Source organism: Salvelinus alpinus, chromosome 7, assembly GCF_045679555.1.
Source record: "Salvelinus alpinus chromosome 7, SLU_Salpinus.1, whole genome shotgun sequence".
Classification (NCBI taxonomy): Eukaryota; Metazoa; Chordata; class Actinopteri; order Salmoniformes; family Salmonidae; genus Salvelinus; species Salvelinus alpinus.
The window spans coordinates 31,925,430-31,951,861 of NC_092092.1; the positions used below are offsets into that span (position 1 = coordinate 31,925,430).

General features: G+C 44.1%; 1 protein-coding gene across 14 annotated transcripts in view; it reads right to left on the reverse strand.

Annotated features, from left to right (window-relative positions):
- Positions 1 to 26,432, reverse strand: part of cacna1g (calcium channel, voltage-dependent, T type, alpha 1G subunit) — a 294,162-nt gene that overhangs the window by 58,646 nt on the left and 209,084 nt on the right. For 13 of the 14 annotated variants that reach the window (XM_071409870.1, XM_071409877.1, XM_071409869.1 and 10 more), the window contains 5 exons: positions 22,037 to 22,130; positions 12,521 to 12,702; positions 11,026 to 11,349; positions 10,344 to 10,630; positions 6,327 to 6,450 (listed from right to left, as the gene is read on the reverse strand). In XM_071409870.1, coding sequence (XP_071265971.1) covers positions 6,327 to 6,450; positions 10,344 to 10,630; positions 11,026 to 11,349; positions 12,521 to 12,702; positions 22,037 to 22,130 — 1,011 coding nt within the window. The remainder of the gene's footprint in view (positions 1 to 6,326; positions 6,451 to 10,343; positions 10,631 to 11,025; positions 11,350 to 12,520; positions 12,703 to 22,036; positions 22,131 to 26,432) is intronic. The other variant, XM_071409866.1, reaches the window with a different exon arrangement.

A 26,432-nucleotide genomic window follows, 5' to 3' on the forward strand; every position in this document is an offset into this window, starting at 1 on the left:
CCTACAGCTAATTCCTTGGCAGGGTTAATGGCGGGTTTTATTGGCTTTTATTGGCTCCGTGCTATTTTGTTCGTTTTTTTGCATTGTTTGTAACTTATTTTGTACATAATGTTGCTGCTACCATCTCTTATGACCGAAAATAGCTTTTGGACATCAGAACAGCGATTACTCACCTCGAAATGGACAAATAATTGTTCTTTAATGAGTCGGACGGGAAGGATATACTCCAAACACCCGAACAGGCCCTCATCCCCGTTGATCGCTGGAGAAAGAAACAGAGATTTCGCGGAAAGAGATCGTGGGTGCCTTGTGAGGATCAGGCGACGAGTGGCTAATCTGCCTTTGCCATCTGTACTGTTAGCCAACGTTCAATCGATGGGAAAAAATTATCCAACGTTCAATCGCTGGAAAATAAATGGGACAAACTGAAAGCAAGTATATCCTACTGTACCAACGGGACATTAAAAACTGTAATATCTTATGTTTCACCGAGATGTGGCTGAACGACGACATTAATAACATACAGCTGGCGGGTTATACACTCTATCGGCAGGATAAAACAGCAGCCCCTGGCAAGACACCGGGCGGCGGCATATGTATATTCGCAAACAACAGCTGGTGCACGATATCTAAGGAAGTCTCAAGGTTTTGCTCGCCTGAAGTACAGTATCTCATGATAAGCTGTAGACCACACTATCTACCTAGAGAGTTTTCATCTCTATTTTTCATAGCTTTCTACATACCACCACAGACCAATGCTGACACTAAAACCGCACACAACGAGCTGTATACCGCCATAAGCAAACAGGAAAACGTTCATCCAGAGGCGGCGCTCCTAGTGGCCGGGGACTTTAATGCAGGGAAACTTAAATCAGTTTTACCTAACTTCTATCAGCATGTTAAATGTGCAACCAGAGGGGAAAAACTCAAGACCATTTTTACTCCACATACAGAGATGCGTACAAAGCTCTCCCTCACCCTCCATTTGGCAAATCTGACCATAATTCTATCTACCTGAAACATGGTGAAGCCCCAAAATTGCCTACCCTGGAAGCCTGTGTTTCAGACATAAGGAAGTGGATGGCGGAAAATGTTTTACTTTTAAACTCGGCGAAACAAGAGATGCTAGTTCTAGGTCAAAAGAAACAAACACATCTGCTGTTTGATCTGACAATTAATATTGATGGTTGTACAGTCGTCTAAAATCAAACTGTGAAGGACCTCGACGTTACTCTGGACCCTGATCTCCCTTTTGATGAACATATCAGGTACATTTCAAGGGCAGCATTGGAAAAATCAGATACTTTTGTCCAAAAATGATGCAGAAAAGCTAATCCAATGCTCTACTCTTCGGCTACCTGGATAAAGCACTAAATAAACTTCAGTTAGTGCTAAATACGGCTGCTAGAATCTTGACTAGAACCAACATTTTTTATCATATTACTCAAGTGCTAGCCTCTCTACACTGGCTTCCTGTTAAGGCTAGGCCTGATTTCAAGATTTTACTGCTAACCTACAAAGCATTACATGGACTTGCTCCTACCTACAGTATCTCTCCGATTTTGTCCTGCCGTGCATACCTACACGTACGCTACGGTCACAAGGCTCAGACCTTATAGTCCCTAGAATTTCTAAGCAAACATCTGGAGGCAGGGCTTTCTCCTACATATAGCTCTGCCTATCCATGTGAGAGAAGCAGACTTGGTCTCAACCTTTAAGACTTTACTGAAGACTCATCTCTTCAGTAGGTCCTATTATTGAGTGCAGTCTGGCCCAGGGGTGCGAAGGTGAACAGCAAGGCACTGGAATGACGAACTGCCCTAACTGTCTCTGTCTGGCCGGCTCCCTTCTCTCCCTTCTCTGGGATTCTCTGCCTCTGACCCTATTATGGGGGCTGATGCACTGGCTTACTAGTGCTCTTCCATGCCGTCCCTAGGAGGGGTGCGTCATGTCGTGCAAGGCTTTTTTTCCCGCTATACTGACGTGATCTCCCTGTCTGGTCTTGCGTGAGCTATACTCAGCCTTGTCTCAGGGTAGTAAGTTGGTGGTCTGTTGATATTCCTCTAGTGGTGTGAGGGCTGTGCTTTGGCAAAGTGTGTGGGGTTATATCCTGTCTGGATGGCCCTGTTCGGGGGTATCATCAGTATCACAGTGTCCCCCAACCCCCCCCCCCGTCTCAGCCTTCAGTATCTATGCTGCAAATAGTCTATATCCCGGGGGGCTAGGATCAGTCTGTTACATCTGGTGTAATTATCCTTTGTTATCTGTTGTCCTCTGTGAATTTAAGTATGCTCCCTCTAATTCTTTCTCTCTCTCTCTCCCTCTCCTCCCGGAGGACCTGAGCCCTAGACCTATGCCTCAGGACTGCCTGGCCTGATGGCTCCTGGCTATCCCCAGTTGACCTGGTCGTGCTGCTGCTCCAGCATCAACTGTCGTGCCTTCGGCTATAGAACCCTGAGCTGTTCATGCTACCTTGACCCGTGCCTGCTGTTTTTTACTTTTTTGTTTTTGAGGCTGATTTGTCCGGGATTTGATTATCTCTCTCTCCCTCTCTCCCTCTCCCTCGCTCTACCGCACATGCTGTCTCGACCTTTGAATGCTCTGCTATGAAAAGCCAACTGACATTTAATTTACTTCTGAGGTGCAGACCAGTTGCACCCTCTACAACCACTGTGATTATTATTTGACCCTGCTGGTCATCTATGAATGTTTGAACATCTTGAAGAACAATCTGGCCCTAATGGTCATGTACTCTTCTAATCTCCACCCTGCCAAGCCAGAAGAGGACTGCGCCCCCCTATATCTTTCTAAGGAGTTTTTCCTAGGCACCGTGCTTCTACATCTGCATTGCTTGCTGTTTGGGGTTTTAGGCTGGGTTTCTGTATAAGGACTTTGTGACATCTGCTTATGTAAAAAGGTATTTAGATAGAGCAAGAAAGAGAGAGAGAGAGAGAGAGAGGCAGAGGGATAGAGAGAGGGTTAGAGAGAGAGAGAGAGCGGGGGAGAGGAAGAGAGGAAGAGGGGAAGAGGGGAAGAGAGGAAGAGTATGTCGGTGTATTAACTAAGCCTTTTGTTAAGGGGGGGATGAGAAACTGTTTGGGAATCTAAACAAGGGCTCAGGAAAGAAAACAAGCAGTGTAGCTGGAATGTACAGACCATCGGGCTGACTGCTTATTTACCCAACATACACACACACACACACACACACACACACACACACACGTTATATAAACACACTCATTTCTGGCGCAGTTATGAGTATTGTGGTGGTGCACTCAATGCAAACGCCGCAAAACCAGCCCCACGTGTGTGTGCGTGCGTGCGTGTGCGTGCGTGCGTGTGTGTGCGTGCGTGCGTGTGTGTGGACTTTCATTCCCACGCCCTCCCGTACATCTCCTCAAGCCACTTCTGTCGCAACATTATAAAACATTCTTAAAGTCTCTGGGAATATTTGTGGTGACATCATCGGAACGCCTGTTTAAATTGTTTAAGAATTCCGGGGCCGACACCGGTCATTCCTATCCTCTGTGACCATGTGTTTTTCATACTTTCATTCATTATAAACCAACAGCCTCGTGAATGGAGGGAGCACTGGAATAGAAAAGAGAGCTAGAGAGAGAGAGAGAGAGAGAGAGAGAGAGAGAGAGAGAGAGAGAGAGAGAGAGAGAGAGAGAGAGAGAGAGAGAGAGAGAGAGAGAGAGAGAGAGAGAGAGAGAGAGAGAGAGAGAGAGAGAGAGAGAGAGAGAGAGAGAGAGAGAGAGAGAGAGCAACGTGAGTAATAACAAGATACTAAAAATATACGCCGGAGTCGTCTCTGAAGTAGTTTAGGATTAACTTTGCTGAATATATTCTGACAGTGAGTGAGAGTGAAATAAAAATAGAAAGGGATGAGATTCCAAAAGACAGTGACCAACACAGAGAGCTCCTAGAAAGAGCAAAGCGTCTCCCTCTTTCTTCTGATGTGGCTTGTTGTCTGTCACACACACCAACTGATTTCCACATATGATTAGTTTCCATCTCCTCTCCTCCTCTCCTTCTTTCTCCTCTCCTCCCTCCTTTCCTCCTCTCCTTATTTTCCTTATCCTCTTCTCTCCTTTCCTGTCTTGCATGCCTCAATATACAAGCAATTATGAACAAACAGGTGTCGACATTATTGGTTATTTTCCAGGCCAGTCAACCTCATAATAACTCCTAAAGATGAAGCATTGAATAAATGTCTGTTCTACCATGAATTAATTTCATGAACCACAGATCAGTAACTAAGCAACTGTTGTTTTCGGTGGTGTTAAACCATCAAAGCCTGACAACCACGTGATGAAACGTGGTGCCAAGCTGGGGAACGACTTTCTAGACACTAAACCAATTATTCACCCAACATTCCACAATAAATTGAATTATAACCAAAAGGGAAATGTATTGTTCTGCAAATGCATAAGAGAAACAAATAGTTATTTACTGCTGTGTAAATGGCACAGGTGAAATACAGATGTAGGATCTTCATTTGGCCAGTTTCTGACAGCAGGAAAATAATCCTGCAGCAACAGGAAATGTGAATTATTTTGTGGATTATAATTATTGGCCATTTTTGCAGGGGTTGATACATTTTTTGTTAGGGCAAATCAAGTCTGTCATCTTAAAGCGGAATTGACAAACTTTTGAAGCCTTTTTAAGCCTTGAATACACTACGTTTATATTTCCTGCTGTTCAGGAAATTTCCTGCTACAACAGGGTGATCAAATTAAGATCCTACATCTGTTAGCTGCTGTGGAAGTATGTACTGTATATATGTAGCAAAAGCAATAAACTCCACCGTATTTATTAGAAATCTACTGTGAGAGAGTCTCTAACAAACGCAACTCCCAATCAAGCCTCATTAGAAACAAATAACTTATCTATTTCAGAGTAAATGGCACAAGGTCTTACTTCATCTGCTTTACAGACAGGTGAAATTGCAAAAAGAGCCTGTGGAAGTCTCCAGTAAGTAAATTGTATGTATCCAGCAAAAGCAATAACCTCAACTGCGTTTGTTCGTAATAACACACCGCTAAAGTCTCTAGCGAATGTAACTCACAATCAAACCTATTCATTCTAAATCACCAACGATATATATACACCTGCAAAAACCAATCAGACTCAGTAATAAACCAGGCCAATAAGACGTAAAATAACATTAGGTAATGCAGCTACGAGGCTAAATCCATACTCATATTCACTGTTCAGTGTGTATACGTATGTGTGTGTATGCGTGTGCGTGTGTGGTGTCCTCACTGAGTGCGTGGCCTGCTAGCTACTGTTGAGAGGTCACTGCCAGGCAACCCAATCTCCATACACATTTCCATCCAATTTCAATAATCACCTCATTACAGGGGCTGAGAATACAGCTGCAGCACAACATGAGAAATGTATGTGCATCGTAATGTTTTCCCCTGAACAGAGTTGTGTGTGGTTTGTGTGTGTCAAATGGGTGTACATGTGTGAAAGTCTGTGTATGTGAAAGTGATTGTGCATGTGTGTGTGTGTGTGTGTGTGTGTGTGTGTGTGTGTGTGTGTGTGTGTGTGTGTGTGTGTGTGTGTGTGTGTGTGTGTGTGTGTGTGTGTGTGTGTGTGTGTGTGTGTGTGTGTGTGTGTGTGTGTGTGTGTGTGTGTGTGTGTGTGTGTGTGTGAGTGAGTGTTTCAGATATCCTCTCGATATCCTCTGTCATTTCCTTTTTTTTCCCTCATTTCATCCTTACACTCATTTCATCCTCCCACAATAAACCTTGAGGGCTTTATCTACATTAGTTAAACATGTATTTTCCACAGTATTATCCCCATACAGAATAGACCAGCAGGCAGGGAGATAATTGAATCAATTACCACAACCGCTGTCTCATCTGTGTTAAAGACAGAAAACAAGGCCGCTACAGCTGGAGTCCACAGAGACTGGACACCAATTACTACGGGTGCAGGAACGTTCGCTACATCAGCGAGAATATCAAACCGTGTTAATTAGTGTGTTTATTCCCGTTCTGCATAAGGCTGGATGATGTTGCAGCTTTAATTATCAAAGGGCTTTGGGTTGGACAGTATAACAGATGGGGTAAGGAAGAGAGCCAGGTATATTGTGTATATTGTGAGTGTGTGTGTGTCTACCTGTGTGTGCATGTGTGTCTGCATGCATGCCGGGTGATGCGTGTGTGTGTGGTCACTCACCACGCTGTATGGGTCTATCCTCGGCCTCTCCATGCCGGGTGATGCGTGTGTGTGTGTGGTCACTCACCACGCTGTATGGGTCTATCCTCGGCCTCTCCATGCCGGGTGATGCGTGTGTGTGTGTGGTCACTCACCACGCTGTATGGGTCTATCCTCGGCCTCTCCATGGCGATGGTGATGCAGTTGAGGAAGATGATGACCAGAACAATGTGGTCAAACATCTTGTGGGTTATTATCTTATTGCACGCCATCCGAAACCTGGAAAACACACAATTCATCATTCATAGAATAAACATTCCGATAATTGGAAAACATATGATGAGGGATGTTAAGCATGTGAAAAATACAACATCACAGAGTATAACACTATTCAGACACACGCCCTTGTATTCTATGAAGTATCAATGAAGTATATTACACATGAAATAAATAGGTGGGCACTTACAGTTGAAGTCGGAAGTTTACATACACTTAGGTTGGAGTCATTAAAACTAGTTTTTCAACCTTCCACAAATTTCTTGTTAACAAACTATAGTTTTGGCAAGTCGGTTAGGACATCTACTATGTGCATGACACAAGTCATTTTTCCAACAATTGATTACAGACAGATTATTTCACTTATAATTCGCTGTATCACAATTCCAGTGGGTCAGAAGTTTACATACACTAAGTTGACTGTGCCTTTAAACAGCTTGGAAAATTCCAGAAAATTATGTCATGGCTTTAGAAGCTTCTGATAGGCTAATTGACATCACTTGAGTAAATTGGAGGTGTACCTGTGGATGTATTTCAAGGCCTACCTTCAAACTCAGTGCCTCTTTGCTTGACATCATGGGACAATCAAAAGAAATCAGCCAAGACCTCCGAAAAGTTTTTTGCAGACCTCCACAAGTCTGGTTCATTCTTGGGAGCAATTTCCAAATGCCTGAAGGTACCACGTTCATCTGTACAAACAATAGTACGCAAGTATAAACACCATGGGACCACGCAGCTGTCATACAGCTCAGGAGGGAGACGCGTTCTGTCTCCTAGACTTTGGTGCGAAAAGTGCAAATCAATCCCAGAACAACAGCAAAGGGCCTTGTGAAGATGCTGGAGGAAACAGGTACAAAAGTATCTATATCCACAGTAAAACAAGTCCTATATCGACATAACCTGAAAGGCCGCTCAGCAAGGAAGGAGCCACTGCCATAAAAAAAAAGCCAGACTACGGTTTGCAACTGCACATGGGGACAAAGATCGTACTTTTTGGAGAAATGTCCTCTAGTCTGATTAAATAAAAATATAACTGTTTGGTCATAATGACCATCGTTATGTTTGGAGGAAAAAGGGGGAGTCTTGCAAGCCAAAGAACACCATCCCAACCGTGAAGCACGGGGGTGGCAGCATCATGTTGTGGGGGTGCTTTGCTGCAGGAGGATCTGGTTTACTTCACAAAATAGATGGCATCATCAGGAAGGGAAATTATGTGGATATATTGAAGCAACATCTCAAGACATCAGTCAGGAAGTTAAGAAGTTAAAGCTTGGTCGCAAATGGGTCTTCCAAATGGACAATGACCCCAAGAATACTTCCAAAGTTGTGGCAAAATGGCTTAAAGACAACAAAGTCAAGGTATTGGAGTGGACATCACAAAGCCCTGACCTCAATCCTCCGAAAATTTGTGGGCAGAACTGAAAAAGTGTATGCGAGCGAGGAGGCCTACAAACCTGACTCAGTTACACCAGCTCTGTCAGGAGGAATGTGCCAAAATTCACCCAACTTTTGTGGAAGGCTACCCGAAATGTTTGACCCAAGTTAAACAATTTAAAGGCAATGCTAACAAATACTAATTGAGTGTATGTGAACTTCTGACCCAATGGGAATGTGATGAAAGAAATAAAAGCTGAAATAAAGCATTCTCTCTACTATTAATCTGACATTTCACATTCTTAAAATAAAGTGGTGATCCTAACTGAATTTTTACTACGATTAAATGTCAGGAATTGTGAAAAACTGAGATTAAATGTATTTTGGTTAAGGTGTATGTAAACTTCCAACTTCAACTGTATATTTGTCCTATTTCCCACACGTACTGGAAATTGTTATTTGCATATTCCCAACTCCCCCTGACACACCCGCGGAGAGTGGGGTCACGGCCAGGGTCTGCCATTATCAACGGCAACCCTGGAGCAAGTAGGGTTAAGTGCCTTGCTCAAGGGCACACAGGCTGATTTTTCACCTTGTAGGATCATGGATTCAAACTAGCGAACATACGGTTAATGGCCCAACGCTCTAACCGGTCGGCTACCTGACGCACACTCAAAGATAATGATGATAGATCCACATTAAATCCAAGCCCTTCCTCATGCATAGTAATTCAATGAACCACAGCTGAAGTGATAATTAATTAAGTCTAAGCTTCACTAACTGACAAGAAACGGCTATAGCTTCAAATGGAAAGAAAGGGGAATGGAAAATGAATGAAGGAGATAAAAAGACAAGTAAAGAAAGAGGGAAGATATAGAGGGAGGAGTAAAATAATGAATCCATGCATTAAGCCCACTCTGATGGAGCATGTCTGTCATAATGTACAAAAGGGAACAATAGCATATCCCTTAGATCGGTATTCTGCTCCATCTTCAGTAAAACTACCTTTATGATGACAGACAGTGTGTGTGTGTGTGTGTGTGTGTGTGTGTGTGTGTGTGTGTGTGTGTGTGTGTGTGTGTGTGTGTGTGTGTGTGTGTGTGTGTGTGTGTGTGTGTGTGTGTGTGTGTGTGTGTGTGTGTGTGTGTGTGTGTGTGTGTGTGTGTGGATGTGTGTGTGGATGTGTTTAACTATACTTGTGGGGACAAGAAGTCAAACAAAAAAGGTCAAATGCTATTTCTAGGGGGTGTTATGGTGTTATGGTTATAATTAAGTTTAGGGTTAGTTTTAGGGTTAAGAGTTAGGTTTAAGGGTTAGGGAAATTAGGATTTTGAATGGTTACAAATTGTGTGTCCCCACAAGGTTAGTTAAACACGACTGTGAGTGTGTGAGTCTGTGTGTGCGCGTCTGACTACACCCATCATTATCTACACGCTGGATGAGTTAATTCCTCTCATCTCTGCATGCTAGCCCTCAATGCTAAAGTATTCATCATGTATTCATTCATCGTGTATGAATCCATCATGTGGGCCAAGGATGTCACGCTAACTCCCACAACATGATGATGATTGTCTGTTCTAGATCCTCCATGTTATGTTGAGATGCACACACACACACACACACACACACACACACACACACACACACACACACACACACACACACACACACACACACACACACACACACACACACACACACACACACACACACACACACACACACACACACACACACACACACACACACACTGCACCCGTCAGATAATACCTTATTTGATTGCTCGATGATTAATGAATAAAGAGCATCTGTCTAAATGTCTCATGTTCATCATAGCCATGACCTTTTGCTAGTATACAGTTACTGACATCTGTGATATTTGGACTGTCAGAGTTTCCTACAGTCCACATTACAGTATTCACGAGTTTATGTTGATGTGAACTCCCATTATACAATTTTGACTTCTTTGAAACGTTTTTAGCTTGTATGCTAGGCTTGTGCTTCTGCCTTAGCCAACTGCTTTAGCTTCAGTCAAGTTGGCTTAAGGTGAACATATCTGTCTAGATAGGAATTAGAAATTCGCCCAGAGTAAAATACCTAAGCGTTATCATTAAGTGCTCGAGGAGATGAATGGAGGTCTGTCCATATTGAACAGCTGTGGGACTCCAGCTTCCCACTGAGCCTCTGTCTCCTGATATAACCCTGAGCACAGGTAGGTGTCTGGCTCTGTATAGAGCCAAAATGGACGCCACACAGAGTCTTTGTCCTCTTTGTCACTCTCAACACAGGCCAAACTCTACTACCCGACTCTGTAGAGAGGCAGAATGGACACCACACAGTGCCTGTGTCCTCAATGTCACTCTTAGAACAGGACAAACCCTACTGCCCACTGCAACTGGGGCACAGCAAGGGTACTGTTAGACATGCATGCACAGATGGGTAAGTATGAGCACATAGCGTAATTATATAACTTTTATCAGTTTATGTGTGTGTTTGCGTGCATGTGCGTGTGTGTGTCTAACCTGGAGTCTGGGGGTAATATGTACAGGGACCAGGTATCTCTCTGTCGACACCACTCTGGCTGTTTCCTGTCCAGCCAGCATAACAGCCTGGCAAAATGACCCACGACCACCTCCTCCTCTGCTGCGTCGTCCTCCGTGTTGTCCTCCAGGGAGAGCTGTGTAGGGGCCAGGGCCCGCGGGGCCGAAGTACCCTTCCCATTACAGTCACTGTGTTCTGGGGCTCTCAGGCCTCCTAGCGAGGGGGGTCTGGAGCTGTGCATACTGGCTGAGCGATACAGGTAGGGCACCTAGAGTTTTACAAACATGGCTAACACAGTCATTCATAGATACTTGAAGGCATTTTAAAACACTGAAGAAAGCTGTTCTATCCAGTGACAACTGCCTATAATAGACTACCTACAGTATATGATCACAACAAAATTATAAACTGGGTGGTTCGAGTCCTGAATGCTGATTGGCTGATAGCCGTGGTATATCAGACAGTATACAATGCGTATGACAAAACATTTATTTGTACTGCTCTAATTACATTGGTAACCAGTTTATTATAGAAATAAGGCCCCTCTGGGGTTTGTGATATATGGCCATATACCACACCTCCTAGGGCCTGTTTGCTTAATTAGAGCACACACAGCAGTGTCTATGGGGGCCGGTCTCTAGATCCCTTGGTGTGTGTGTTCACCTGTAGCAGTGTGTCGGGGGCCAGGTCTATGGACCCCCTGGTCTCCACCGACTCCATCCTCCTGTGTCTGGGCTGGGACTGGGACATGGAGTTAGTACGACACAGGGATGCATCGTCCCCCTCCGATGTCCCCCCTCCTCCCCCCTCCTCATCCTCCGAACTGGACCCTCCCTCGCCGGAGAGGAGCGACCGCCGTTCGCCAGACTGAAGCTTTGTCCGTTTGAGCGAGGGGGCACGGCCTACGCTGTTCCAGCTCGATCGACGGCTGGTCCAGCCACTGGCAGAGCACCACGGGGCGTAAGGTGAGGTGCTACGGGCACTGGTCTAGAGAGAGAGCGAGATGGAGGGGGAGAGAATGTATGAACAACACAAAAGAAGTGAACAGATCCATTTTTTAGGGAACTTTTGTAACCTTTGGGGAACTTTACAATATGGAAAACTTCTGTATATGGAACTTTAGATGTTGTTACTACAGGTTTTTGTCTTACTAATCATCAGATTATCCTCAATGCTCAGTGGTCATTACTATAGCTGGCACCAGTTAACACTGTGGCTGGCATCAGTCATAACTGGCAACAGTAAGTGTAGCTATGGCATCAGTCATAACTGGCAACAGTAAGTGTCGCTATGGCATCAGTCATAACTGGCAACAGTAAGTGTAGCTATGGCATCAGTCATAACTGGCAACAGTAAGTGTAGCTATGGCATCAGTCATAACTGGCAACAGTAAGTGTAGCTATGGCATCAGTCATAACTGGCAACAGTAAGTGTAGCTATGGCATCAGTCATAACTGGCAACAGTAAGTGTCGCTATGGCATCAGTCATAACTGGCAACAGTAAGTGTAGCTATGGCATCAGTCATAACTGGCAACAGTAAGTGTAGCTATGGCATCAGTCATAACTGGCAACAGTAAGTGTAGCTATGGCATCAGTCATAACTGGCAACAGTAAGTGTCGCTATGGCATCAGTCATAACTGGCAACAGTAAGTGTAGCTATGGCACCAGTCATAACTGGCAACAGTAAGTGTAGCTATGGCATCAGTCATAACTGGCAACAGTAAGTGTAGCTATGGCATCAGTCATAACTGGCAACAGTAAGTGTAGCTATGGCATCAGTCATAACTGGCAACAGTAAGTGTAGCTATGGCATCAGTCATAACTGGCAACAGTAAGTGTAGCTATGGCATCAGTGGATTTGGCTACAGCATCAGTAAGTGTCCAGAGAGCTACGCTGATGAAAGGTCATATTAATCATAATTAATCATCATAGCTGTCATCTTGAACATCATCCAGACAAGTCAGACCATGGATGGGCAACTTTTATTGGGGTGGGGGCCCAAAAAAGAAAATGAGTTGCCCATCCCTGGGTTAGACTGAATATCTTAGTTGTTCTGTGGGCAAAGAGAGGGCACAGAGCTTAATACATGGGTTCCAGCCGCTGCGAGGAGACAGTAGTTTGATAGTGTAATAGTGTAGTATTATAGAATACTAACCGGAGACTTGTCGTAGGAGGCTAGGTCCATGGAGACATTGCTGCCGCGTCGGGATTCGTAACCCAGGGCAGGGTCACCCACGGCGGGCAGCTTGGGAACGGGCATGGGGGTGGCAGCAGTATGGGTAATCAGAGGAGGGGTCAGACTGTTCTTCAGGTCAACATGACCGTTTATTGGGACTACTGGAGGGGAGATGAGAAGAGGGTGGGGGAAAGTGGGAGCAGAGAGGGAGAGAGTGAGGAAGGAGGGAGGGAAAGGAGGAAGGAGAATGGTTAAACGAGGATGGACAAAAAAAGAGAGATAGAGAAAGACGAGGTAGTAAAATGTAGGAGGAACACGGGAGGGAGAGAGAAGGGTGAAGGGGAGAGACAGTTATAAGGGTATCTCTAAAGTAAGAAGTTGAAATATGGATGTCTTACTGTTCTCGACCACATCAATATTTCATCTCTAATCTGACGATTATGTTCAACAGACAGATGAAGGCATGACATAGAGAGGACGCATGTATCTTTCATCTCAGTTGGTGTGCGTCTTATCCCTCCCTCACTCTCTCTCTGCCTCACCATCTCTTCCCTCCCTCTGTCTCTCTCTCAATTCATCCTATCCCTTCTTCCTCTCTCCTCTCTCCCTAACTATCCAGTTACTGTGCTTAAACAACTCCTCTAACCGCACCAGGAACTCATTTGTCTTAGTGTTGGGGGATTGTTCTCCCCTGTAGCATGTTTCCATATGGTAATATGTGTCTGTGAAATGAGTCACTAAAACTGACGAAGATACAGCAGCAGGAATACTTTTGGACTCTTCAGATAGATCTGTAGCAGAATGACGCATTGTGGTTTGCTGCTGCTTTATCAAATCAAATCAAATCCAATTGCATTGGTCACATACACATATTTAGCAGATGTTATTGCGGGTGTAGTGAAATGCTTGTGTTCCTAGCAACAACAGTGCAGTAGTATCTAACAATTCACAACAATACACACAAATCTAAAAGTAAAAGAATGGATTTAAGAAATATACACAGTTGAAGTCGGAAGTTTAAATACACTTAGGCTGGAGCCATTAGAACTCGTTTTTCAACCACTTCACAAATTTCTTGTTAACAAACAACCTTTTTTTGCAAGTTGGTTAGGTCATCTACTTTGTACATGACACAAGATTTTTTTTTAACCAACAATTGTTTACAGACAGATTATTTCACTTATAATTCACTGTATCACAATTTCAGTGGATCAGAAGTGTACATACACTAAGTTGACTGTGCCTTTAAACAGCTTGGAAAATTCCAGAAAATGATGTCATGGCTTTAGAAGCTTCTGATAGGCTAATTGACATAATTTGAGTCAATTGGAGGTGTACCTGTGGATGTATTGCAAGGCCTACCTTCAAACTCAGTGCCTCTTTGCTTGACATCATGGGGAAATCAAATGAAATCAGCCAAGACCTCAGAAAATAAATTGTAGTCTGGTTCAAGTCTGGCTCATCCTTGGGAGCAATTTCCAAACGCCTGAAGGTACCACGTTCATCAGTACAAACAATAGTACGCAAGTATAAACACCATGGGACCACGCAGCCATCGTACCGCTCAGGAAGGAGACACGTTCTGTCTCCTAGAGATGAACGTACTTTGATGTGAAAAGTGAAAATCAATCACAGAACAACAGCAAAGGACCTTGTGAAGATGCTGGAGGAAACAGGTACAAAAGTATCTATATCCACAGTAAAATGAGTCCTATATCGACATAACTTGAAAGGCTGCTCAGCAAGGAAGAAGCCACTGCTCCAAAACCACTATTAAAAAGCCAGACTACGGTTTGCAAGTGCACATGGGGACTAAGATCGTACTTTTGGAGAAATGTTCTCTGGTCTGATGAAACAAAAATAGAACTGTTTGGCCATAATGACCATCGTTATGTTTGGAGGAAAAAGGGGGAGTCTTGCAAGCCGAAGAACACCATCCCAACCGTGAAGCATGGAGATGGCAGCATCATGTTGTGGGTGTGCTTTGCTGCAGGAGGGACTGGTGCACTTCACAAAATAGATGGCATCATGAGGTAGGAAAATTATGTGGATATATTGAAGCAACATCTCAAGACGTCAGTCAGGAAGTTAAAGAAGCATACTTCCAAAGTTGTGGCAAAATGGCTTAAGGACAACAAAGTCAAGGTATTGGAGTGGCCATCACTAAGCCCTGAACTAAATCCCATAGAATTTTTTTTAACAGATTTACACAGTTATCAAAACGTCACACCAGGGTAAGCCTAAATGTTCCTAAAATCCTCTATGGGAAATATACATGGTGAAAAAATGATTGGAATCATTTCCTTGTTTGACCGCTAGGTTTTATGGGTATTATGACTCATACTGTGGTACTCTATAGCAGTGGTTCCCAAACTTTTTATAGTCCCGTACCCCTTCAAACATTCAACCTCCAGCTGCGTACCCCCCCTAGCACCAGGGTCAGCGCACTCTCAAATGTTGTTTTTTGCCATCATTGTATACCTGCCACACACACACACTGTACGATACATTTATTAAACATAAGAATGAGTGTGAGTTTGTCACAACCCGACTAGTGGGAAGTGACAAAGAGCTCTTACAGGACCAGGGCACAAATAATAATAATCAATAATTTCGCTCTTTATTTAACTATCTTACATATTAAACCTTATTTGTTCATCGGAAATTGTGAATAACTCACCAAAGGTTAATGAGAATGGTGTGCTTGAAAGGATGCTCATAACTCTGCAATGTTGGGTTGTATTGGAGAGAGTCTCAGTCTTAAATCATGTTCCACACACAGTCTGTGCCTGTATTTAGTTTTCATGCTAGTGAGGGCCGAGAATCCACTCTCACATAGGTACGTGGTTGCAAACGGCATCAGTGTCTTAACAGCGCGATTTGCCAAGGCAGGATACTCTGAGCGCAGCCCAATCCAGAAATCTGGCAGTGGCTTCTGATTAAATAAAATTTTCACAGAACCGCTTGTTGCAATTTCGATGAGGTTCTCTTGTTCAGATATCGGTAAGTGGACTGGAGGCAGGGTATGAAAGGGATAATGAATCCAGCTGTTTGTGTCATCCATTTCGGGAAAATACCTGCGTAATTGCGCACCCAACTCACTCAGGTGCTTTGCTATATCACATTTGACATTGTCTGTACACTTGAGTTCATTTGCACACAAAAATTCATACAATGATGGAAAGACCTGTGTGTTGTCCTTGTTAATGTAGACAGAGAAGAGCTCCAACTTCTTAATTACAGTGGGGAGAACAAGTATTTGATACACTGCCGATTTTGCAGGTTTTCCTACTTACAAAGCATGTAGAGGTCTGTAATTTTTATCATAGGTACACTTCAACTATGAGAGACGGAATCTAAAACAAAAATCCAGAAAATCACATTGTATGATTTTTAAGTAATTAATTTGCATTTTATTGCATGACATAAGTATTTGATACATCAGAAAAGCAGAACTTAATATTTGGTACAGAAACCTTTGTTTGCAATTACAGAGATCATACGTTTCCTGTAGTTCTTGACTAGGTTTGCACACACTGCAGCAGGGATTTTGGCCCACTCCTCCCTACAGATCTTCTCCAGATCCTTCAGGTTTCGGGGCTGTCGCTGGGCAATATGGACTTTCAGCTCCCTCCAAAGATTTTCTATTGGGTTCAGGTCTGGAGACTGGCTAGGCCACTCCAGGACCTTGAGATGCTTCTTACGGAGCCACTCCTTAGTTGCCATGGCTGTGTGCTTCGTGTCGTTGTCATGCTGGAAGACCCTGCCACGACCCATCTTCAATGCTCTTACTGAGGGAAGGAGGTTGTTGGCCAAGATCTCGCGATACATGGCGCCATCCATCCTCCCCTCAATACGGTGCAGTCGTCCTGTCCCCTTTGCAGAAAAGCATCCCCAAAGAATGATGTTTCCACCTCCATGCTTCACGGTTGGGATGGTGTTCTTGGGGTTGTACTCATACTTCTTCTTCCTCCAAACACGGCGAGTGGAGTTAGACCAAAAAGCTCTATTTTTGTCTCATCAGACCACATGACCTTCTCCCATTCCTCCTCTGGATCATCCAGATGGTCATTGGCAAACTTCAGACAGGCCTGGACATGCACTGGCTTAAGCAGGGGGACCTTGCGTGCGCTGCAGGATTTTAATCCATGACGGCGTAGTGTGTTACTAATGGTTTTCTTTGAGACTGTGGTCCCAGCTCTCTTCAGGTCATTGACCAGGTCCTGCCGTGTAGTTCTGGGCTGATCCCTCACCTTCCTCATGATCATTGATGCCCCACGAGGTGAAATCTTGCATGGAGCCCCAGACCGAGGGTGATTGACCGTCATCTTGAACTTCTTCCATTTTCTAATAATTGCGCCAACAGTTGTTTCCTTCTCACCAAGCTGCTTGCCTATTGTCCTGTAGCCCATCCCAGCCTTGTGCAGGTCTACAATTTTATCCCTGATGTCCTTACACAGCTCTCTGGTCTTGGCCATTGTGGAGAGGTTGGAATCTGTTTGATTGTGTGTGGACAGGTGTCTTTTATACAGGTAACGAGTTCAAACAGGTGCAGTTAATACAGGTAATGAGTGGAGAACAGGAGGGCTTCTTAAAGAAAAACTAACAGGTCTGTGAGAGCCGGAATTCTTACTGGTTGGTAGGTGATCAAATACTTATGTCATGCAATAAAATGCAAATTAATTATTTAAAAATCATACAATGTGATTTTCTGGATTTTTGTTTTAGATTCCGTCTCTCACAGTTGAAGTGTACCTATGATAAAAATGACAGACCTCTACATGCTTTGTAAGTAGGAAAACCTGCAAAATCGGCAGTGTATCAAATACTTGTTCTCCCCACTGTATATCCTCAATTTTGTCCCGCACATTGAATATAGTTGCGGAGAGTCCCTGTAATCCTAGATTCAAATCATTCAGGCAAGAAAAAACATCACCCAGACAGATCAGTCATGTGAGAATCTCGTCATCATGCAAGCGGTCAGACAAGTGAAAATTATGGTCAGTAAAGAAAACTTTAAGCTCGTCTCTCAATTTTTAAAAACGCGTCAATACTTTGCCCCTTGATAACCAGCGCACTTCTGTATGTTGTAAAAGCGTAACATGGTCGCTACCCATATCAACAATGCATAGAGCAGAAAATACACGAGAGTTCAGGGGCCTTGCTTTAACAAAGTTAACCATTTTCACTGTAGTGTCCAAAACGTCTTTCAAGATGTCAGGCATTCCCTTGTCAGCAAGAGCCTCTCGGTGGATGCTGTAGTGTACCCAAGTGGAGCAACTGCTTGTCATGGCTTTTGCGCCATCAGTACAGATACCAACACATCTTGATCACCAAAGTCCATTTGATGTCACAAAGCTGTCCAGCACTTTGAAAATATCCTCTCCTGTTGTCCTGGTTTCCAGTGGTTTGCCGAAGAGGATGTCTTCCTTAATTGATCCTCCATAAACGTAACGGACATATACCAGGAGCTGTGCAAGCCCCGCCACGTCTGTTGACTCATCCAGCTGTAACGCATAGAATTCACTGGCTTGTATGCGAAGCAGTAATTGTTTCAAAACATCTCCTGCCATGTCACTTATGCGTCTTAAAACAGTGTTGTTTCACGAAGGCATTGTCTGTATAGTTTTTTGGGCCTTTTCCCCCAGCATTGTCCCAGCCATATCCGTGGCAGCAGGAATAATTAAGTCCTCCACAATAGTATGGGGCTTGCCTGTCCTAGCCACTCGGTAGCTCACCATATAAGACGCTTGTAGCCCCTTCTTATTAATGGTATCTGTTGCTGTTATACATGTCTTACTACTCGAAAGCCATCTTAATTCTCGCTCCAAAAACTCCCGTGGCCTATTTTTCAAATTGGCATGTTTTGTTTCTAAATGTCTGCGCAAGAGTGAAGGTTTCATCGAGTTGTGAGATAGTACTTTTGCACATATAACACACTGTGGCTGAGGAAAGGCACTACTCCCAATATAAGTGAACCCCAAATCAATGTAGTTCTCATCATATTTGCGCCTCTTCGATGGTCCAACGTCCCTGTCTGTTCGGTGCTTTCCCGGGTAAGGGGGCAGTAACTCTTCAGCTGCATCAGATTCACAACTGTCAGTGTCCATGCTAGCTGGCCTAACCACACATGTAGAATTACTGATGCCAGCATTGGATGTGCTCGTGGAAGCAGAACAACTTTTGTCGTCGACAGGTGCAGGTATAGTACTGCTGGTAGTAACAGTACTACCAATAGAGCTGGTATGTGTCTATACGGACGCGGGCCTTACTAAAGGACTGTTTGAAAATGTGAATAATCTTTTTTTAAATACCCCAGTTTGGGAATACCTGCTCTTTATGGAAAATTATATTTTTTATAAATGTCCAATTATGTCTACATATACAGTAAACTGAATGGAATCTGTAGGGATATTTGTGCAGGGTTTTATTTTATTACATCCTAATTAGTATAGCATATTTCCGTGCCTCAACTCGTAAATAAATATCTATGTGTATCCTCTGGAAACACAAAGTAATTACAGGTAAATGTAATACACAATTAATAATGCTGACATGTGTAGAAGTGAAATTAAATGTACCCGTGTGGGTGTGTGCATGTGTGTGCGTGTGTGTGTGTGTGTGTGTGTGTGTGTGTGTGTGTGTGTGTGTGTGTGTGTGTGTGTGTGTGTGTGTGTGTGTGTGTGTGTGTGTGTGTGTGTGTGTGTGTGTGTGTGTGTGTGTGTGTGTGTGTGTGTGTGAGAGGGTGCGTGTGCGCATCAGGGTTTCCATTAGGAGAATGTGTCGCCGGACAACTGGACCAGGAAGATTTTAATTTACTGGCCATTTGAGAAATTTTACGGACCCATATGCATTGGGTACCTAACCTATTAGGGCACAAACACACACAGTGCTCAGAATGACAGAAATCACACTCAGATTATAGTTATTCATCTTAACAGAACATGCAACACCTGTAATGAAGCAGCCAATAAAACATCATTTTCGTACATTTGCCAAAATGCAATTTGTGGGAAAACATCATTCTAAACAGCCCACCTGATGCCAGCGGTTCCAATAAGTAGCCTATTTTAAAATGTTGGTGTTGAGCTACACTACGTGACCAAAAGAATGTGGACAGCTGTTCGTCGAACATCTCATTCCAAAAGCATTGGCATTAATATGGAGAGCACTAGCGAGGTTGGGCACTGATGTTGGGCGATTAGGCCTGGCTTGCAGTCGGCAATCCAATTTATTTCAAAGGTAATCGATGGGGTTAAGGTCAGGGCTCTGTGCGGGCCAGTCGAGTTGTTCCACATCGATCTCGACAAACCATTTCTGCATGGACCTCGCTTTGTGCACAGGGGGCTTTGTCATGTTGAAACAAGAAAGGGCCATCCCCAAACTGTCGCCACAAAGTTGGAAGCACAGAATCATCTAGAATGTAATTTTATGCTGTAGCGTTAAGATTTCCCTTCACTGAAACTAAGGGGCCTAGCCGAAACATGAAAAACAGCCCCAGACCATTATTGCTCCTCCACCATACTTTACAATTGGCACTATGCATTTGGGTAGGTAACGTCTCCTGGCATCCACCAAACCCAGATACAGTTGAAGTCATGTGTGTGTGTCCGACTCTCCTACCTTGGCCTGCTGTAACTATATACAGATGAAGTCAGAAGTTTACATACACCTTAACCAAATACATTTAAGCTCAGTATTTCCCAATTCCTGACATTTAATCCTAGTAAAAATGCCCTGTCTTAAGTCAGTTAGGATCACCACTTTATTTTAAGAATGTGAAATGTCAGAATAATAGTAGAGAGAATTATTTATTCCAGCTTTAATCTCGATTTATTTAAGCTTTTATTTCTTTCATCACATTCCCAGTGGGTCAGAAGTTTACATACACGCAATTAGTATTTGGTAGCATTGCCTTTAAATTGTTAAACCTGGGTCAAACGTTTCGGGTAGCCTTCCACAAGCTTCCCACAATAAGTTGGGTGAATTTTGGCCCATTCCTCCTGACAGAGCTGGTGTAACTGAGTCAGGTTTGTAGGCCTCCTTGCTTGCACGCGCTTTTTCAGCTCTGCCCACAAATGTTCTATAGGGTTGAGGTCAGGACTTTGTGATGTCCACTCCAATATCTTGACTTTGTTGTCCTTAGGTCATTTTGCCACTACTTTGGAAATATGCTTGGGGTCATTGTCCATTTGGGAGACCAATTTGCGACCAAGCTTTAACTTCCTAACTGATGTCTTGAGATGTTGCTTCAATATATCCACATAATTTTCCTGCCTCATGATGCCATCTATTTTGTGAAGTGCACCAGTCCCTGTTCTTCGGCTTGCAAGCCTCCCCCATTTCCTCCAAACATAACGATGGTCATTATGGTCAAACAGTTCTATTTTTGTTTCATCAGACCAGAGGACATTTCTCCAAAAAGTACGATCTTAGTCCCCATGTGCAGTTGCAAACCGCAGTCTGGCTTTTTTATGGCGGTTTTGGAGCAGTGGCTTCTTCCTTGCTGAGCGGCCTTTCAGGTTATGTCGATATAGGACTCATTTTACTGTGGATATAGATACTTTAGTACCTGTTTCCTCCAGCATCTTCACAAGGTCCTTTGCTGTTGTTCTGGGATTGATTTGCACTTTTCGCACCAAATTACGTTTATCTCTAGGAGACAGAACGAGTCTCCTTCCTGAGCGGTATGACGGCTGCGTGGTCCCATGGTGTTCATACTTGCGTACTATTGTTTGTACAGATGAACGTGGTACCTTCAGGCGTTTGGAAATTGCTCCCAAGGATGAACCAGACTTGTGGAGGTCTACATTTTTTTCGGAGGTCTTGGCTGATTTTTTTGATTTTCCCATGATATCAAGCAAAGAGGCACTGAGTTTGAAGGTAGGCCTTGAAATAGATCCACAGGTACACCTCCAATTGACGCAAATTATGTCAGTTAGCCTATCAGAAGCTTCAAAAGCCATGACATCATTTTCTGAAATTTTCCAAGCTGTTTAAAGGCACAGTCAACTTAGTGTATGTAAACTTCTGACCCACTGGAATTGTGATACAGTGAATTGTAAGTGAAAAAAAATTGTTGGAAAAATGACTTGTGTCATGCAGAAAGTAGATGTCCTAACCGACTTGCCAAAACTATAGTTTCCCAGAAATTTGTGGAGTGGATGAAAAACGAGTTTTAATGACTCCAACCTAAATTTATGTAAACTTCCGACTTCAACTGTACATGACGACTAACAAAAATACACACGTACCAGTTTTATTACATTAATTATGCAAATTAACCTATAGACCGATACGCAGGACGATCAATTGTATTAACATTGACTGGTATTTCCATCAATGAATAAAACACATTATTTTGCAATGGGATTGTTTTTTCTCCCAGTCAATTTGGCCGCCAACGATTTGATTTATCTTTTTTTTTACCAAAAGCTGGCAATTACCGGTTAACGGAAAACATGGTATGCATGTGTGTGTGTGTGTGTGTCTCACCCGGGGAGCCAGACACATCCTTTCTACTGCCGTTCACGTCCTCCATACTCCTCGAGGATAAATCTGCCTCCGACACTGATTTGGATTCTTCGCCCTACACACACAAACACACATGCACACACACAAACATACACAAACACACACACATGTACACACGCGCAAACACACACACACAAACATATGCACGCACGCATGCACGCACGCACGCACGCACGCACACACACACACACACACACACACACACACACACACACACACAGACACACACACACACACAAATAGAAGTCAGAATATGGTTATTTTGTCAAAAGTCATTAAAAGAGTCGGGAAGTGGAGGGTGATAGCCTATAGGGAAGTAAGGCGGAAAAGGATGAAGCTGCCACTAGACACTGATCTAACATCAGTTTTGCCTTCATCCCCCTAGTGCGTATCTTTAGTATTTGGGAAGGGTGAGCTGATTCTAGATCAGTGTCTAAGGGCAACTTCTCTCCTTAGCCAGGCAGGCTGGTGAGGGTATGGTCTCCCTGCCCTCAGAGTTCACAGGTCAATATGTCAATAGGTCAGAGAAGGAGGGAGAAACATCCATGGAGGGCGGCTCTGTCAAAACACTGTGTTAGCTAACATGCAGGGGTAGTAGTTAACATGTCTTAGACCACACTGAAATGCACACACTCACACATATATACACTCACACATATACACACACACACGCATCGCACATAAAAATCGAATAACATTTTATTTGTTACGTGCTTCGTAAACAACAGGTGTAGACTAACTGCGAAATGCTTACTTACCAACAATGCAGAAATGAAAAATAGAAAAATAATAGAAAGATAATAACACAAGGAATGAGTAACCTAGCTATATACTGTACACAGGGTACCAGTACTGAGTCGATATGCAAGAGTACGAGGTCATTGAGGTATATATGTACATATGGGTAGGGGTAAAGTGACAAGGCAAAATAATATATAATAAATAGTAACAGCAGCTAATTTGATGAGTCAAAAAATGTAATGCCAAAAGGTCAATACAGATAGTCCAGGTAGCTATTGGTTAACTATTTAAATAACTATTTAGCAGTTTTATGGCTTGAGGGGAGAAGATGTTCAGGGTCCTGTTGTTTTCCAGACTTGGTGCATTGGTACCACTTGCCGTGCGGTAGCAGAGAGAACAGTCTATGACTTTGGTGGATGGAGTCTTTGGCAAATTTTAGGACCTTCCTCTGACACGTCTAGTATAGAGGTCCTGAATAGCAGGGACCTCAGCTCCAGTGATATACTGGGCTGTACGCAATACCCTCTGTAGCGCTTTGCTATTGGATGCCAAGCAGTGATGCAGCCAATCAAGATGCTCTCAATGGTGCAGCTGTATACCTTTTTGAGGATCTGAGGGCCCATGACAAATCTGTTCAGCCTCCTCAGGGGGAAGAGGCGTTTTCGTGCCTTCTTCACGACTGTGTTGGTGTGTGTGGACCATGATAGATCCTTAGTGGTGTGGACACCAGGACCTTGAAGCTCTCGACCCGCTCCACTACAGCCCCGTCGGTGTGGATGGCGGCGTGCCTTGGCCCTCCGTTTCCTGTAGTCCACTATCAGCTCTTTTTTCTCGCTGACGTTGAGGGAGAGGTTGTTGTCCTGGCACCACACTGCCAGGTCTCTGACCTCCTCCCTATAGACTGTCTCATCATTGTCGGTGATCAGGCCTACCACCGGTGTGGTCAGGCCTACCATCGTCAGCTAACTTAATGATGGTGTTGGAGTCGTGCGTGGCCACGCAGTCATAGGTGAACAATCATAGGTGAACAGGGAGTACAGGAGGGGACTAAGCACGCACCCTTGAGGGGCCCCCGTGTTGAGGGACAGCGTGGCGGATGTGTTGTTGCCTACACTCACCCCCTGGGGGCAGTCCACGATCCAGTTGCAAACGGAGTGATGAGCTTGGAGGGCTCTATGATGTTGAACGCTGAGCTGTAGTCAATGAACAACACTCTCATGTTGGTGTTCCTCTTACCTAGGTCTAAGCACATACACACATACACACAGACACCGACAAACACACACTCAGACAACATCACAAGGACCGCCCATTGGATCAAATTCAATCTCCAAATTGACTGTCCAAATTGTATATCTCACAACTCATATCTGGTATCTAGGGCACCAGCAGCATTACAGATGATGCCATAATATTAGTGATATTATAGTGACATATTGTCTGTTTCAAACTGTTTCCTCTGATAGACCAAAAAGAAGTGGAGCGGTACAGAGAGTGTACACGGAGAGGGCGATCACTCTGTGAAGATAAACAGTGCTATTTATACCAGTCAAGGATGGGTATGTCTGGTTCTCCCCATGCCCATCTAGGCCCCGTAAACACATGCATTCCACAGAGCTTCAGTGTGGTCTGATACACACACACACACAAACGGGAGAGACACACACACAGGGGCGCACAGAGACACACACACAGGCGCACACAGAGACATACACGCAGGCGCGCACAGAGACACACAGGCAGGCGCACACACACACACACACACACACACACACACACACACACACACACACACACACACACACACACACACACACACACACACACACACACACACACACACACACACACACACACACACACACACAGGCACTAGCAAGGAAGGACATATACACTAGCACACACACACACACACACCCTTCAGTGTGGTCTAATACAAAATACATATCATCCACCCAGTGAGAGTTTGTCAGAGTGGCAGAACTGTTTGTTCCCTGTTTTGTTCCATCTTCGTCCTTTGTCTTTCTCTCTCTCTTTCATGCACGATCCCGACCTGCAATATTCTATAAATGTTATGTACTTTTTTGTATTTCTCTCTCTCTCCACCTTTCTCTTTTCTCTCTCCCTTTTTATGTCTCTCTCCATCTCTATATCTCTATGACCAGTATCCAGTCTAAAGCAGGTACATTCATTACAGTTGTTATTAAGATATGCACGGCGAGTGAATAAACTGAGTATGGAAGTGACTAAAGAACCCAAATCTCCATTTCGCTCATCAAATGACTTTCTTCATCTCTAGGTGTGTGTGTGCGTGTGTGTGCGTATGCGTGTGTTTATGCGGGTGTGTATGCGTGTGTGTATGTGTGTCTGTATGCGTGTGTGTGTATGTGTGTGTGTGTGTGCGTGCGTGCGTGCGTCCGTGTGTATATGTGTGTGTATGCTTGCATCCGTGCATGTGCATGTGTGTGCGTGCAGATGCACGCGTGTGAGTGTGTCAACCTTGCATGTGTGTGTGTGCATGTGTGTACCTGTCAGACCTGATTTCCAGACTGTCTAGGAGAGAGAGTCGGTAATGAACTAGCCAGCCAATCAGCCTTAGGCCTACACTTGCGGATGCGATGGCCGCAAAACTAATCATTTCTCTACTTGTGATTTCCATACTCATCTGCCTGGGGATTTTCCAGCTAAACCCCTAAACCTCTGACTCAGAGAGGATAGGACTTATAATATCAGGGTGAAAACAGTGCTGACCATTCAGACAAAGGATAGATAGAGGATCTAGCTGCAATGTCTCCCATTGGTTTTAAATGAGCGGGTTAATGCTTGTTGTTTAACTGTTCATTCCTCTGAGGAAGGTCTTCGGCAGGATCTGAGTGACAGGTGAATAAGAGAATAGGTTATGTACAGTAGAAACCAATGGGAGCATTGCATCATCTACTAAAAACACACCATAAAGTCATCACAGAATGAATCCACAGCACACACAGCTAAAAACCACTATAGGGAAACAGTGAACGAGGTCTCAGATACAACAAACATAGCAGCTCAGAAGTTAACACAGATTCTATCAATTGGTCTTAACTGACTTGCCTAGTTAAATAAAGGTTCAATTAAAAAAAACTGCCTCAGTGAACAACAAACATAAAACAGCTGTGATTGGACAAGCTCAGCAGAGCCTCAGCACAAGGCATTGTGGGTATCTAGACTCCACACTTCCCGTCCCCATTTGCAATTGAGTAGGCCAGAGAGGAAGGGAAGGGTGGAGAGGGGTAGGGTGAAAGGCTACTTGGTGGTTTGGGCTGGTAAACTTCTTTCAAGTCATGGTGGGCACACAAAGCATTGTGGGTACCCAGTCACCCCCCACCCCTCGTCCTTGATGGAGTGAGGGATGGGGAGGAAGGGCAGGTATAGCTTATTTTCTCTTGCGTGACGGAGTTAGGCACGCAGTGCCTGGGTGTGTGTGGTACTCTGCATATTTGTGTATGAGATATTCATTGTGTGTGTGGTACTCACGGCGGGCCCAGCACTAGGCCAGGGGCCCATCTGAGTCTCCTGGACCCCTGAGACCACTGTAGAGAGAGGGACAGCCCAGTAGGGCCTGTATGGAAGGGGCCCT